At 44.2% G+C, this 15,960-nt stretch overlaps 2 protein-coding genes across 2 annotated transcripts in view; one reads left to right on the forward strand and one right to left on the reverse strand.

Moving 5' to 3' along the window:
- Positions 1 to 312: 312 nt before the first annotated feature.
- On the reverse strand, positions 313 to 6,930 carry LOC145394689 (uncharacterized). The gene is made up of 2 exons (XM_080268465.1): positions 6,867 to 6,930; positions 313 to 2,868 (listed from the first exon to the last, which is right to left on the reverse strand). The coding sequence occupies exon 2, from the start codon at positions 2,786 to 2,788 to the stop codon at positions 503 to 505; it is 2,286 nt and encodes a 761-aa protein (XP_080124591.1). The 5' UTR covers positions 2,789 to 2,868; positions 6,867 to 6,930; the 3' UTR covers positions 313 to 502.
- Positions 6,931 to 9,336: 2,406 nt separating this feature from the next.
- The window catches only part of LOC145394690 (uncharacterized), a 24,762-nt gene continuing 18,138 nt past the window's right edge, over positions 9,337 to 15,960 (forward strand). Inside the window, exon 1 of the mRNA XM_080268466.1 lies at positions 9,337 to 9,408. The gene's annotated coding sequence lies outside the window, so the exon portion shown is untranslated. The remainder of the gene's footprint in view (positions 9,409 to 15,960) is intronic.

Below are 15,960 nucleotides of genomic sequence, written 5' to 3' on the forward strand. Positions count from 1 at the left end.
AGTCTTTCAGTACGTAAACCAACTTATCTTTTTTCGGATACGTCGTGTAGTTTTATGGATACTGATATTGTCGTTATTTTTTCCGCTTCTTACTTTCCCCTCTGCGTTAAATTGGGAGAGTGTAAAGGGAAAGACATTACAGGAGTACAGTATGTTTCTTTTTCTTTGGCAGTTCATTCGCTTCCGTGGTTGATTCTTACTTGCTATAGATGTTTGTTCATGTACTGGTGTATGGACCCAAAATTGAGAGAGAGAGAGAGAGAGAGAGAGAGAGAGAGAGAGAGAGAGAGATTCTTAAATAAATGCACAGAAAATTCCATGAGATGGTGTCATGGCGGTGAAGTAAATGACACTTAACCGTGTGGTCAGCGGTGTCATCGACTTCATGGCAGTTGAAAAGGATAGACTGAGAACAGGGGAAAGGGGCGTAAAGATGAAGGTAGCCTAAACGAAAGTAGGAAGTTTGAAGGCGGAGGTTGCAGCAAGGAAGAAGGCAGGGTTACTAGGTTGTCAGCTTGTTTGGCAGGAAATTCGGTGCCCCCAAAACAGGTGCCTCAGTGTCTGGGAAGTTCTCAGCGCCCTCCAGAGCCTCCACAGTTCCGTCCTGCCCCACACTAACTGGGTAGGCCAGCAGGTGCGCCCCCAACTTGCAGGGCTCATCTGCCATAAACGTGGCCCAGTTGGCATCTGCGGCCTCATTGACAGCACGCATACATTCTATGGTGCCTGGGTTGTGGTGGGTCTCATCCACGCCACCCAGATGCTCCGCCCACGCTGCCATACGGAAGCGATGCACAGCTCCGCGTGCCTCGCCACACACCTCCCGAGTGTGCAGAGGCTGGTAGGCACCAACTGCAATCTCAGAATCTCGTGTGCCACCCAAGCTGCGCTGGTTGATGTTGGCTGAACCCACAAGCACATAGTCATCGTCAACCACCATCATCTTGGAGTGGACGTAGATCATCAGTCTGGCTGACTCACGCAGGCGGGCAGCAGGTGTCTCTGGTTCAGGAGATGTCAAGTCCTCTGGCACCTCATCTGGAACCTCGCCCTTGCCTAGGCAGAAGAACGAGAGGTAGTCACGAGGGTGGGTGTCCAAGCCAGCTTCCTCAATGGCAGCAGCAATTGAGCGATACATCATGGACATCGTGCGGTGCTGCCAGTGGAGGATCTCCTGTACAGGGCCGCTGGTGGGATCACCCTCGGGGAACATGGGCACCACCACGTACACACCCAGGTACTCTCCCGCTTGTATCTTCTCTATCACCCGCTGAGTGATCTCCTGAGGCACCAGGTGGTGAGCTTTTGTTGTCTGCTCATCATCCCAGCCATATGCAGACCCCAGAAAATATTGGTTTTCTATAAAGATGAAGCTGTCGGCTCGCCGGATGTGATGGATGTATGCACGATGAATGCTGTCATCAACATGCTTGCCTTTCCGTTTGGGGATAGAGTAAATCCGATCAAAGTCAAACACAGCAGAGTCTGAGGTTATAGAGCGGAAAAGCTGAGCATGCCAAGCTTCATCCTCAGAAACAACAGGCGCAGGAGCATAAATATTAAATTCTTCCTCACTGATAGGTAGGAGGCGAGACTCACGGTCATGGACCTGGTAGCGCCACCGTTCCGTGAAATTGTCCAGAACATCCTTAACAATTGGCCCACGTAACCGACAGTGAATGTCGTGCCAGGGCTGGCGTGGTCCCACATCAGGGGTGGTGGTTGTCAAGCCATTATAGAAGTCACCTTGGTGGAGTGAAGTCAGGGTGCGAAACAGTTCATGCTCAGGCGTGTCATAACGGCCATCTGTGATGTCCAGGCCACCAATGAAAGCCAGAATTCGAGGCAGTTCCTCATCACCTTCAGGGGGACAATCCAGGACAACTGTCTTTTGATGATGTGTGTAGCAGGTCTGGGCAAACTGATCTTGGAAGAAAGCAGTTACACCCTCTAATGACCTCATACGAGGCACCACTCCCACCTCCACATCAGAGCCCTCAAAGTATGCTCGGGTCTCCTCATCGTGTGTACCCATAAAGCCAGCTGTTACACCAGTGCTCATCTTCTCATTCCAAACCATGATCAGCACCCGCACCCCTTCCTCAGCTCGCCGCTTCAGTAGCTCTCCCACAGTCTCCTGGTCTTCTTCCTCCCCACGCACCAGAGAGATGTCTGTATACACACTCCAACCAGTAATGTATATAAAGTGCTGGGCTTCAGTCAGAGCCTGATACAGGTCCTTCCAAGCACAGGGGGCTTCAAAGGGCTCTCCTTCAGGTCCAGTGATGCTCTCAAATATTGGCAGTGGTGGGCAGTGGGCATCTTGGTACAGTGTGAGATGGCAGCCCTCACGTACAGAGAAATAGCAGTCTGGCACCTCAAAAGTGGCTTCAATGTCCTGTTTGGGGACATAATTCATGCGGATGTTGATGCGGCCATCACAGCCTGACAGTGGATACCAGCCCTCCAGCTGCTCTCCATCCATCAGATCCTCAGGCCGGATACTGACCTCGCCCAGTATACCCGCACTGAAGTGGTCCTTGTCCAGCACTTGCACCTGTAGCTCATCGGCCACATGACAGACTGGGACGCGGTAAGACTCGTCCCACCTTGGTGACAGGTCATTGTTCACTACTGCGGTCTTGCATATGACACAGCTGCCAATCTTAACCTGGGCAAAGGGGTCAGATGTGTCCTTGGGGTCGATGTTGAAAAAGGCAGTGTCACAGTCTGGCAGGTTCTCAGCCTCTATGATGTCCACATACAGGAAGCCCCGTAACATTGCCATGCTGGCGGCTACTGCAACTCAACACCGGGCATGCAGGTGCAGGGACACTACTGGGGCTCCTCTACCTGGCTCCACTCCACCTGCAGAGAGGAACCAAGATGAGGACACGGACATCATGCACAGAACAAGGACAACGTGCAGCACAAACCCTACAACATACGCAGTGCATTAATATACAGAAAAAGACATTTAAAACAATATGCCCTGGGGAAAATATGTGCAGTTTATATCTGACCTTTAATCATTGATCATAAGACTAGACAGTCAGTGTAATTAAAATTACTTTTTTTTTTTTTTAATTTGTACAAGACATGATGGCATTTTCCAACCATACCTGTACCTTAGAAATAGTACGTAGTTAGTGTGTCAGTATTTTGTCTCTTTCCATATATTTAACCCTTTGAGGAGAGGAAGTCACTCCTGAACTGAATAAAATAGTCTTGCAGTAGCTAAAATATAACAGAGACAGGCAGTTGAGATTTTTCACATCCTCAAAGGGTTTAGGGAGACTTTTTAACTCTTAGAGGACGGAAATCCACCCTTAAACTAAATTAACCCCCTTCAGCCCAATGATATCTTTTCAGTTTTATTAATACTACCTCCAGACGATTTTCTCTGGATTTGAGGGGACCATGTGTAATACTGGGATTAGAACCAGCCCCCATTAACCCCCTCAAAACCTAACGTCTCCCTAAACTGAATAAAATCATCCGAGGGTAAGAATGACAAAAAAAAAAAACACGCCACCAGTCTGAAGGGGAAAAATAGTCTGGTTGTGGGAAAAAAAAAACTTGCTTCTCATCCTAAAAGGGTTAACAGTACACATATATATATAAGAGTTAAAGATCCATGCATATAACACTGTAGGCTTAGTGATCAATGTAGCCTATACCGCAGTTACCAGAAAATGTGAGAGGGGATTTAAGACTCAGATTGTGCCAAATGTTGAAGATAGTAAGTCCAGAATATTTGTAACTTTTGCTTACCATGCACATTAAAATCTAGGAGTATAAGAATTTGAAAAAAAAAAAAAAAATAAAAAAGACCCGTATTACTTGTGGCATGAGACGGATTGTAGCACCTCCTCCACTGCGATTTATTCTGCATACACCTTATTATATATTTTTTATGTTATTAATGTCGTTTTAATATCCACAACCTTTGCATCAAGAACACACGAGGATACTGAGGTGTAAATGGTCAGGATAAATCACTAAGGAAGGGGTGTTGCGGTCTCCAAGCCACTTAAAATACTGTACTATCCCGAAATTTATCATACTATCAGTTTTGCATGTCCCAATTTCCCACATATTAGCGTTCATCAGACAAACGATTGGTAATTCTATAGTGTCATTGTTTCCTGTGTAAGGGCCTATATGTGGCTTAATTAATTATATAATCGGAGAGAGAGAGAGAGAGAGAGAGAGAGAGAGAGAGGAGAGAGAGAGAGAGAGAGAGAGAGAGAGAGAGAGAGAGAGAAATAGTATAAGAAAAGAGGTGAAGGGAAAACAAGTGGTGGGGAAAAGGATATGGGAGGAAGACAGCAGAAAGGGAAACTATGAACTGAGGGATACAGAAGAGGTGGGTGGGAGAGAGAGAGAGAGAGAGAGAGAGAGAGAGAGAGAGAGAGAAACACAAAGGAAAGCATAAAAAAAAGGGAATTGAGAAAAGGAAGGTAAAGGTGAGAGAAGGAGAAGGCGGAAAGAGAGGGGTCAGAAGGGATACGAAGGAGAAAGAATAAAAGGGGAGAAACAGGGAAGGGGAAGAGGAGCAAGGGAGGTAGAGATGAAGGGGAGAAGAAAGGAGAGGAGAACAGAGCGGGGAGAAAGGGAGACAAACTGCTGAGAGAGAGAGAGAGAGAGAGAGAGAGAGAGAGAGAGAGGGAGAATGACTACGGCAGTGGGAACAAACTGTAAAGAGGAGAAAAAACAGTGACAGCAAGAAAAGAAGGACTGACGGTCGGTTAAAGAGGGCCTTGAAGACAACAGTTATTTTTCATTACCTTTTTTTGCATCAATTTACCACCTCAACACCCAGGAAAACATGTCACTGAAGTTCGTATTTAAGGTGGCATGGAAGGCTTCGTAACACCTCTTCCTTCGCTATTTATTTTGCAGATTACACCTTACCATTCTCGTATCTATCGCTGCTATATAGACTCATGAGGATATTGAGGCGAAATGCAGACTAAATCGCTAGGGAACTGGTGTTACGGAATCGCCAAATCCAGTAATACGATCTATAGTCGCTGAGGATTAATTAAAAAAAAAAAAAAAGATATTTGTGAAGTGGTAAGTGCAGCTAAGGCGGGAATATGAGAGGGACCTAAGTATTTCCATTTCAACTTGGCGCAGAAAGACGATGCTATGGCGCTACATCCTTTTTATTCCAGTTCGTAACGAGCAGTAACATTAAAATTGGAGACAAGACAAATTTACGTCAAACTGATGTAAAACGACTGCAGATAAAATGTTCCTGCCTACAGAGATTCGAACTTGAGTCATCCAACCTTCACGGCCTGAGTGCGGAACGTTAGCAACACCACCACGGTCATTACAAGTGGTGAAGTGGTAATAAAGGATGAGTTTCCCTTCCTGCCTCCCTCTACCCTTGAATACACCACAACTTCCCCCCCCCCACACACACACATTCTCTCTTCTACCATCCCCTCCCCTCCCGTCCCCTCCTCCCAGCCTGTGACTCAACTCCCGCAGCCGCCTCCTCCATCCTGTACTCTATTTCTCTGTCTGTCTCTCAAGTATATTTCCTTTATTCCCGTTCATCTGATTCCTTCTGCATCTATCAGTCTATCCATCTGCATATATCCATCCATCCGTCCATCTATTCGGGAAGATATCAGCATCCTTTATATGTATCTGCCCATCAATCTCATCTACCTGCGTATATCCAATTTTGCACCAATTTTCTACCATATCTGACCTTCCATCCATCAACTTGTCTATCTCTTAATGTATCTCCATCCATCCACCTCACCCAGTCATCCACTTATCTGCCAACTCATCATCCATATCTTATCCATATATCAATCAGTAAGTCTAATAATCCATCAGTTTTTCTGTCTATGCTACTATTCTATCAGCTGTCTATCCAACCATTCAATCAACATCTGGCCACCGAAGCGTCATTTCAGTCAAAGTCTATCCGGTCACTTTTCAGCTGGATCCATCTATCCAACTAGTTATCAGTTCAGTCAACTAATTGGCCATCCCTCTGTTTACTCAGTTACCTAACTATCCATCTCTACAGTTGACTATCATTTCACCTATTCACCCAGTCAACTATCTGTTCACGTCTATCCACCCAGTTATGTATTGGTTAAATCCATTCTTCCCGTCAACTTTTTATCTGTGCAGTCATCTGTTCACATATGTCTAGCCTCCTATCCAATTATTTGTATCAGTCACTATTCAAACAACTATCTATCCTATTCACTTGTCTATGGTCCTCTATCCAACTATGTCAGCCAGTCTGTCCAGTTAACACCTATCTATCCATATGCAGTATTCACTAAACTGTCATTATTTATGCTTGTTCATTCATCCGCTTCAACCTCGTTCTCCCAAAGACAACCACTTTCACTAACCCACAAAGTCACCCCAGTCTCCACAATTCTAAAACTACAAAGAAACACGCAACGAAATAACATCACGCTTAGAAATATCCCACCAGGGCTTCGAGTTTCATTCGTTTCGCAATAAATTACTGAGAACGTTTGCTAGAGTCATACCTATTTTAGTGGTATTTCCACGTCATGTTCTGGAGTCATGTGAACGTCAGAGGAGCACGAATGAAGAAAGACTTTATACATATAAGGAGGACTGTTAGAATCTAGGGGATACCGAACGGTAAAGAACCATATATTTTGTGAAGTATTACCTAAGAGGCTCAGAATCGTCCCTCCCTTTCCCTCCCAAAACATACACTGGCACAGTTTCCTTTTAACATCGAAACCCAGTCCATACACATACTAACAGGAATCGGCAAACATCCACGCACACGCGCGGACCTCTCAGCCACCCGTACAAGTATGAATGCAAGTAAGAACGTCTGTACTTACCAGAAAAATAAGGTGAAAACGACAGGGAGAAAGAGGCACCTCCTTACACTTCCCACTGCGTCTGCCACACTGAGCCCTGCGCTGTTGCCACGTCGCCAGTTTACTTTTTGTAAGTTCCGACGTCACATTTACCTCTTTGGTCGCCTTCATGGGAGTCATTCTCCCAACTTCACTGATATTTTGTAATCTGAGGTGGCTACTTAAGTTGATAATTAACCCTCGGATAATTACATAGATGCCACGTCTTGTTATTTTCATTCAGTTACGTAATTCCGTCTCCCTAAATTACTTTTAAACTTCTAGTAGCGTTGAGGGCCTAATTAACACCCTCAGGCTCCTAAGATATACTCTCAGTTCGATATAACTGTCTACCATTAGTTAGAACAGAATAATAGGAATCTCATCATGACCAACTGCTGGCAGTATTACCTCAGTTCCTATGACTCATTATGCTGAACAAAATTGCTTGCTTTGGCTAGAATTGAGTACTAGAGCTGTTCTGATCATGAGAAGGTTAACAGCAGGAACAGGGCCACCTGGCATTGTTATACTCTTCGATCAGATTTTTTTTTTTTTAAATTTCATGTCACCGCCAGGTTGTATTATTTTGTTTGGCTTAATCTGATGGGTCTCTGGGATAATCGCCTTCCCCTCCTATGCCAGGTAAGTAATTACTGCCACCAGTGGCGTAACCTGAGGAATGGCCTGGGTGGCACTGGCCATTCCTGAAATAAGCATGACCACCTCAAATTTTCAGGGAAGCACTCTCGGTTCCTTGACTCAAGGGATCTTCTTTAAGCTTGACCAACCTGTTAATATAAAACACTAACTACGCTCCTGACTGCCTCTCCTGTATTTCTCACAACCATCCCTACCACCACCACCACCACCACCACCATCATTACTGCTGCTGCTGCTGCTACTGGAACATCTCATCTTATATTATTTTCACTACTATCTCAGTACTACTTTTACTACCACCTCCACTATTACCACTGATGCTGATCACTGTTCATCAATAACTAATGAAAAAAGATGTATGAAAATATGCATTTTTATGTAATAAACTCTGTGATTTAATTATGCAATAAAACGAAATGAACGACTACTACTTTCATTATCATCCCCACCACAACCACCAGTATCTCCCCTGTGCTATGTAACTATTATTACTACTACTTTCACTACCGTCCCACTTACAATATTTTCACTGACATACTACTATCACTTACACTACCGCATCTCTTACTACTGCTCCTGCTACTACTACTACTATATACATGACCATGTCCTTCAATTTTCCCATTATTGCCATACTTTAGCTATAAGTCATCCTTCCTCCATAATTTTCATTACCTGACTAGCCTATCAACCTTTACAACTTGATCTATTGCTTCTACAACTTTTTTCTATTACTACTACTACTCACCTTGACAACCACAACTACAACTAATAAGAACATAAGAAGATAACTGCAGTAGGGAGGTTGGCCCAATGTAGATAATTTAAAGAGATTATAACACGCATTAACCCTCCGCCAAAATTTCGTAAGTACCATGATATTATTGTTCACGCAATGTCACTCAGGGATGATTGAGGCTGGTCACTCGGTCACTCTCATCAATGTCAGGACCCACTTGCCTATCTCCGGGCTCCTACGCTCCTCATGGCGGAACACGGGATTAGATGATGTTGATGATCATTATATTTACCCTTTTAACAGGATGATGCCGTGGCTATGCTTCTGCTACCCCGAAACGATATTGCCTCACTTGGGAAAAACTCGTAATGAAGGGGGTTCGCGCAGGGTGTATCTAAACCCTCCAGTTCGAAAAATCTCCCATGATGAGTAAAATCGTCTGGAAATGACATGAAAGTACAAAACACGTCAGAGTAATGAAGAGGTTAATGAAAAGATTATGTGTGTCAATAAATATGGTGAAAATATCCGAATTCCATTAAAGCTGTATTGGGATTCTGAATAAGCTGAAACTGCGGAGAGAGGGAGGGGAGAGGGAGGGATGGTCTGGCGATAAGAGAGTGAGAGAGAGAGAGAATGATTCTGTGATAGAGGCGAAATTGAGTGATACGGCTGGAGAGACAGACAGACAAACAGACAGAGAGGGAAACGAACACACGGGCAGAGAGCAATTAGAAGTCAATGAAAATGGCTGTAAAAGAGTGAAAGATATAAAACAGGATAGCCGGTTAGAAAAAGAAGAAAAACTGGGGACAGATGCAGACAACGCGAGCAATTAGCAGGAAAACAAAACAGCTGCAAAAGAACAGTAGGGGAGGACAGCCAGTAGGAAAGAGGAGGAAAACGGAACGAGAGAAAGCAATACGAGAGAGAAGAGCCAAGAGAGAAAGGGGCAGGAGAGAGAGTGAGAGAGGGGCAGGGCGGGGCGGGATCGATAGAGCTCTACAGGTGGGGAAGAGTGAGAGTGAGCGAGCTAGTGTGAAAGGGAAAGCGGGAGGAGCAGCATGGCGGGCCCCCGGCTTCAGTCCCACCAACGCCAGCACGCACTCAAAGCCCTCTAAGGTGCGTTGTAGGGGGAAGGGGATGCGTCGGGGGGCAGGGGATGCGTTAAGGGAGAGGGGGAGCTGTGGCCAGTGGGGAGTGCACGCAAGACTAAAATTCCACGCACGTAAAGCTAATGTCAATCAACCGTACTCTTGTAAGAAATGGTTACACGCACTAAAAAACATCTTCTAAGGAGTGTTCGGGAGCAGGGTGAGCATTGGAGGCGAGGAAAGGCAGGGGGTGAAGTGTGTGGTGAGAGTGTAAGCAATATTACAGCTCCACAAATCTACTGTCACTCAACCGCCCTCACGCAGTACCAGTGACATTTTGCCTTGGTGCACTCGAATTTTGGTGTGCAAGGGGAAAGCACGCAAGGACACAAAATCAAGCGCAAATCTAGTGCCACTCAGCTGTCCTCACGCAACGTTAGATACACTTTGTCTTGGTTCACTCAATTTTCGTGATAATGGTTCTTTAAGTAGTCACTCGCAGTCATCCGTACTCAAGTTCGGTCATGTTCTACCCTTTGCAAGCAAATAGATGACGACTCTAAGTTCCAATTAACACACGCAGACTCACAAACTGAAGCACGTAGTCACCTATGTCCTTTCATTACGATGACTTTTTTTCTTTTTTAATTCTTGCCACCACCAGATGATTTTACTCATTCCAAGAGAGATTATTTTGTTGTACTGGGTTAACCCCTCTAACGCAGTGACGTCTTTTACACAAGCTATCGCCAGACGATTTTAATCCGCTTCATTTATTAAAGAATTAGATTATATGGAGACTGTAACTAACCTCTCTTGCAGAAAAGGTCTATCCCGAGCTGAATAAAATGGCCCGGAGACAATAATAAAACACATAAAAGACGTGCTCGGGATACATGGGTCAATGGAGACTTATTCTAGCCTTTGCAGGTGATGTGGTCTCACAGTGTCTAAATGAATTCTACTGTTGGCTGCTGGAACATAATATAAATGCCATGGAACTGAAAGGGTTAACACAACATGTAGCTCACACACACACACACACAAACACACACACACACACACACACACACACACACACACACACACACACACACACACACACACACACACACACACATACACATACAGGATTAACCTACATACTCCTGGATAAACATGCATGCGCACCGGCTTAAATGCACATACGCATGAACACACACACACACACACACACACACACACACACACACACACACACACACACACACAGCCTACCAATCACAAACACAAACCGTCATTTAGTCACACATAATCACACTGGCACCCTTCATCACCATCCCGCTTCTTTTTCGTACTCACGAATGGGAGAGACAAGATCCAGAAAGCAAGGGAATAAAACATGATAAAAAGTAATCGACAACATGTCCAATGAAATAAGACACACACTCATTCACTCTACATTTACTTTCAAAGCATGACATTCACAGACCTCACCAAAATTATGTACCAGTCTACATAGTTCTTGTTCACTTGGTGGCACAGCATCATCTGCATACAGCAGATATGAGGTACTCCATCCTTCACCATTCAGTGCTATCCTCATCCATAACTCATATTTCTACCTCTTTATCACACACACACACACACACACACACACACACACACACATATATATATATATATATATATATATATATATATATATATATATATATATATATATATATATCCCTTGGGGACAACACACGTTTCTCCCTCCACTCGCTTGACAGACACCTACCTTTATCCAACCTGCAATACCACCACAAAAACTTTCAACGGATTGAACAGCTTTCCATCCACACCACACCCCCGTAAAACCTTCCATAATCCCTCTCTCTGTACCTCGTGGTACACTTTTTCTGGATCAATAAATGCCATCAATTCCTTACATTCCTTTTTACAAGTCTGCTCCATCACCAGTTTCAATGCCAGTACTTAATTGACACATCCCCTACCACTTCTAAATTTACCTTACCCGTCACTCACCAGGTCTTCTGAAATATTCCTCACTTACTCTATGATAAGTCTTGCACATAGTTTTCCTACAACACTCATCATTTTTCTTTTTGTATGAAGGAGGAATTACGGTCTTTTTTTCTAAATACAAGAGAGGAGGATTCAAACTAAACCAATTGCAAACACACAAATCCACACTTAATAAAAAAAAAAAAAATGACACTGATCCAGCCACAAACAATTACATTCTATCACCAATAAACACAATGACATACTACCAATCACAGGCAAACTCAACCAAACAACCAACCAATCGCAACCACATTAAATCACTAGACTCACCCAATCAAATAAAACATAATCAGCCACTCACAAACACAGTCACATGCTCAGAACAACCACACTCACACACTCACTGACTCACACAAGCATAATTTACCACACAAACACAGTCACACTTAACCAATCACCAATACACTTCATCACATACCTAATCACAACAGCATTCAGTCACATACAAGTCCACTCAAGCAAACAAACACACTGATGCACTCACAAACACACAGCCATTCACTATTACACTTATATTCTCAAAGACACACACTCGTGCATGTTCACACTCTTTACATGCACAGGCACTTTCAAACACACGCCTGCACGCTCACACACTCAATCCCTCTCAGACACACGCACTCACACTCAATCACTCACACATGCTAACGACTCGCTAACACACTAGGCCAGTTACACACACACGAAATCACTCATGAACACACAAATACAGTCATACACTAACATTCAACCATTCACACCCAGATCAACACACACACACACACACACACACACACACACACACACACACACAGCCACTCACAAACACATCGACAAACACACACAGCCACTCACAAACACATCGACAAACACACACACACACACACACACACACACACACACACACACACACACAGCCACTCACAAACACACCGACAAACACACACACACACACACACACACACACACACACACACACACACACACACGCAAGCACACGCACACTCACACGCAAACATCGATACCAAGGACAGGTGTCGATGGAGAGACAAGTACAGGAAAACATGAAGGGGAGAGAGAGAGAGAGAGAGAGAGAGAGAGAGGTTGGAAGGGGAAGATTTAGACCAAGAATAAGATGGAAGGACATGGCTGGGGAGAATATGTAGAAGGAAGTTAATCCTTTGAATCTGTGTCTTCTTCTTCTCCCTCCTCCTCTTCCCCCTCTTCACCTCCTCCTCCTCCTCCTCCTCTTCTTCTTCTTAACAGACGATTTTTGTTCATCTTATAAGGATCTCTATTAGTAAAGGGGTTAATCAGGGTATTCTCTAACCCCTCTAGTTCAAAAAGTCTATCTTAAATTTAATATGAACTTTTGAATTCTGGAAAATAAAAGACTATGTGAGTTGGATTTAAGAGGTGGGAGGAGGAACGTTACTTAGTAGGGACAAATAAGTACTGGACGTCTTTTCAGCAGGCGCACCTCTTACAGGATGCGGCGTCAATCACCTGGCAGCTTTAATTATACGAATTTCTTATAGATATCCAAGGAGTGGGAAACCGAAGATGAGGTGGAGGGATGGAGTGGAGAGGTATATGAGAGAGGGGTGTGTGACTTTGGGGGAGGTCAGCGTAATGGCATGGGACAGGGTGACATGGTGGCGATTTGTTTGTGGCCACCCCTTACCAGATATACTACTGTTACCTTACGTTTATCATTATGACACCTGGATAATAAAAAAAAAAGGCGTCCTCAGCCTGAACGGGTTAAGAAAATGTTCGCAAAATTATTCATCGTCATTATCCTGATTCGTCTAATTCATATTCGTGTAATTCCCGATAAAATAATTATTCGTTTGATTCCTCAATTTGCTATATTTGTCTGACTCCAGTTATTGCCTGTATCTCTCTCCTCTAACTGCCTATATTTCACTCATTCCTCTAATTATCCATTTCTTCTCTAACTGCCGATATTCGTCTTAATTCTTCTAATTATCTACATCCTTCTCCTCTAATTGCCTTCACTTGTTTGATTCCCCTAATTGCGTATATTCGTTTAATTCCTCTTATTGTCCACACTTGTCTAATTCCTCTAATTGTCCCTCGTTATCTAATTTCTCAGTCCATCTTCATCCTAAAACTGTCCATATGCAAGTACCTACTCTAAGTATCTTAATCTCTTCGGTCCGAGGACGTACCTGTATATATTTATTTACGCTAAACTCCAGACAATTTTTTTCATCTATCAGTTGAGTCCTAAGATTTTTTTTTCAAATTATTTCTACCAACGAACGATTTTATTCAGCTCTGGATAATTTTTTCGAACCGGTGAGGTTAAATATTGGCTTAATAAATCCCTCCAGTATGAGAGGCCTTTCCTAAGATGAAAAAAATCGTCTGGTGGCAGCAAGAATGAAGTGAAAAAGACGTCACCAGGATTCAAAGGGTTTAGAAAGACATCCTCGGTCAGAAGGGGTTAAAAGCACCGAGTTGCTGGTTTAATATTTCTCTCAATAACTTATTCAACTAATTTCTCTCTATGTCTCAATTCACCCACTCATTCAACTAATTTTCTTTCAATGTCTTAATTCACCCACTTATTCATCTAATTTCTCTCAGTGTCTTAATTCACCCACTTATTCATCTAATTTCTCTCAGTGTCTTAATCCACCCACTTATTCACATAATCTCTCTCTCTCTCTCTCTCTCTCTCTCTCTCTCTCTTCTCTCAATATCTTAATCCACCCACTTATTCACCTAATTTCTCCCACTGGCCTACATTTTCGTCAGTTTAAGGAAGCTCCCCAACACCTCTTCCTAAGCGATTTATTTTGCTTAAGATACGTTACTTTCATCTTTTGTATCGCTTAAATCATTCTAATATCACCATACTCTGCATAAGTAAGCCATAAGATTATATTAACCAGCCAGACTCAGAAATAAATCGCTGGGGAAGAGGTGCTAGGGAGACTCCTTACTGGACGAGAAGACGTGGGATTGCTTTAGCCCACTCGACGATCTTTTCCCACTCCGCGAGACTAAATTTAACTCAAGATCAGGATTTCGAAGTGGAAGGGTTAGTAAGTCCTGAAGGGTGGCTCTCCCAAGCTGAGGAAAATCGTCTAGAAGAAATAGGATGAAATTACAAGGAAAGAAAATCGTATCAAGGAGTTAAAAAATCTAAATGGGTTCAAACACTATGGTGTATGTAGTATTTAAACGCTTTACTCCGATTATGTATTTTTGCGGATATTAATTTCGATCCACTACATTACGATAAACAGCGGGAGAGTGAACGATAACTTTTGAAACTTGGTGATGCACTCTTTGGAATCCAGCAAATTTTTTCAGGATAATGCGTAAGAGTTTCATAATTATTCGTCTTAAAAATGTAGCGATATTCCTGACCGCAGCTGTACACGCAACGCATCCCTATCTTCGTGTGTTGCTGGTACGGCTCGGCGTTACCAGAGTCTACCCTGCATCACTTCCCATTTTCCATGACCTTTTTAACTTTATAATGTCTGTTTTTTAATTCCTGTGATTTTTATGGCTGATTAGTAGTTTCACAGGACACCAAAAATATCTGCGCTACCCACACCAGCAGACTGAGCCGCCCCCGCAACACACGAGAATTGAGAGGCGTTAAAAATTAATTATCCTGTATTTTACGCAGCTTAGAACATTTTTTTATTTTTTTATTGGGGTACTCACACGAGCTCCCTAACTTTTCTGGTAAACTGACATCAATGGGGGTGACATCAATGGAGGAAAAGAGAGAGAGGGGCTGACATCACTGAAGGGGGAGAGGGAAGGGAGGGAGGTGATATCAGAGGAGAGGTGACATCAAATGAGGGGAAGGAAAGGAAAGAGTGACATCAGAGAGGGGAGGGGGAGAGAGGATGACATCAGGAAAGGGAAGGGAGGGGAGGGAGGGAGACATCAAGGAGGGGAGGGGAGGGTGACATCAGGGAGGGGAGCGGAAGGTAGGGGAGGGAGGAGGGTGATATGGAGGGGAGGGAAGGGGAAGGAGGGTGATATGCAGGGAGGGGAGGGGAGGGAAGGGGAAGGAGGGTGATATGTAGGGAGAGGAGGGGAGGAAAGGGGAGGGGATGGGAGGGTGATATCATGGATGGTAGAGAGGGTGACATCAGTGAAGGGAGGGGAAGAGAGGTAGAGTTTAATCATGGAGGGAAGGGGAGAGGAGGGAGGTTGACATCAATGAAAGGAGTGAAGGCGACATCAAGTGAGGGATGGCGTGACATCAGTGGAGGAATGATGATATCAGGAAGGGAGGGAGGGTGACATCAGTGAGGGGAGGGAAGAGAGAGGGTGACATCAGAGTGGGGAGGAGAGGAAAGTGAGAGTGACATCAGTGAGGGGAGGGGAGGGAAGGGAGGGTGACATCAGTGAGGGGAGGGGGGTGACATCAGTGAGGGGAGGGGGGTGACATCAGTGAGGGGAGGGGGGTGACATCAGTGAGGGGAGGGGGGTGACATCAGTGAGGGGAGGGGGGTGACATCAGTGAGGGGAGGGGGGTGACATCAGTGAG

Source organism: Coenobita brevimanus, chromosome 28 (assembly GCF_032717465.1).
Source record: "Coenobita brevimanus isolate Jiangsu-jjx chromosome 28, ASM3271746v2, whole genome shotgun sequence".
Lineage (NCBI taxonomy): Eukaryota > Metazoa > Arthropoda > Malacostraca > Decapoda > Coenobitidae > Coenobita > Coenobita brevimanus.

Excerpts from the sequence above, each read along its gene's own strand:
- LOC145394689 (XM_080268465.1), bottom strand. The coding sequence starts at position 2,788 with ATGGCAATGTTACGGGGCTTCCTGTATGTGGACATCATAGAGGCTGAG.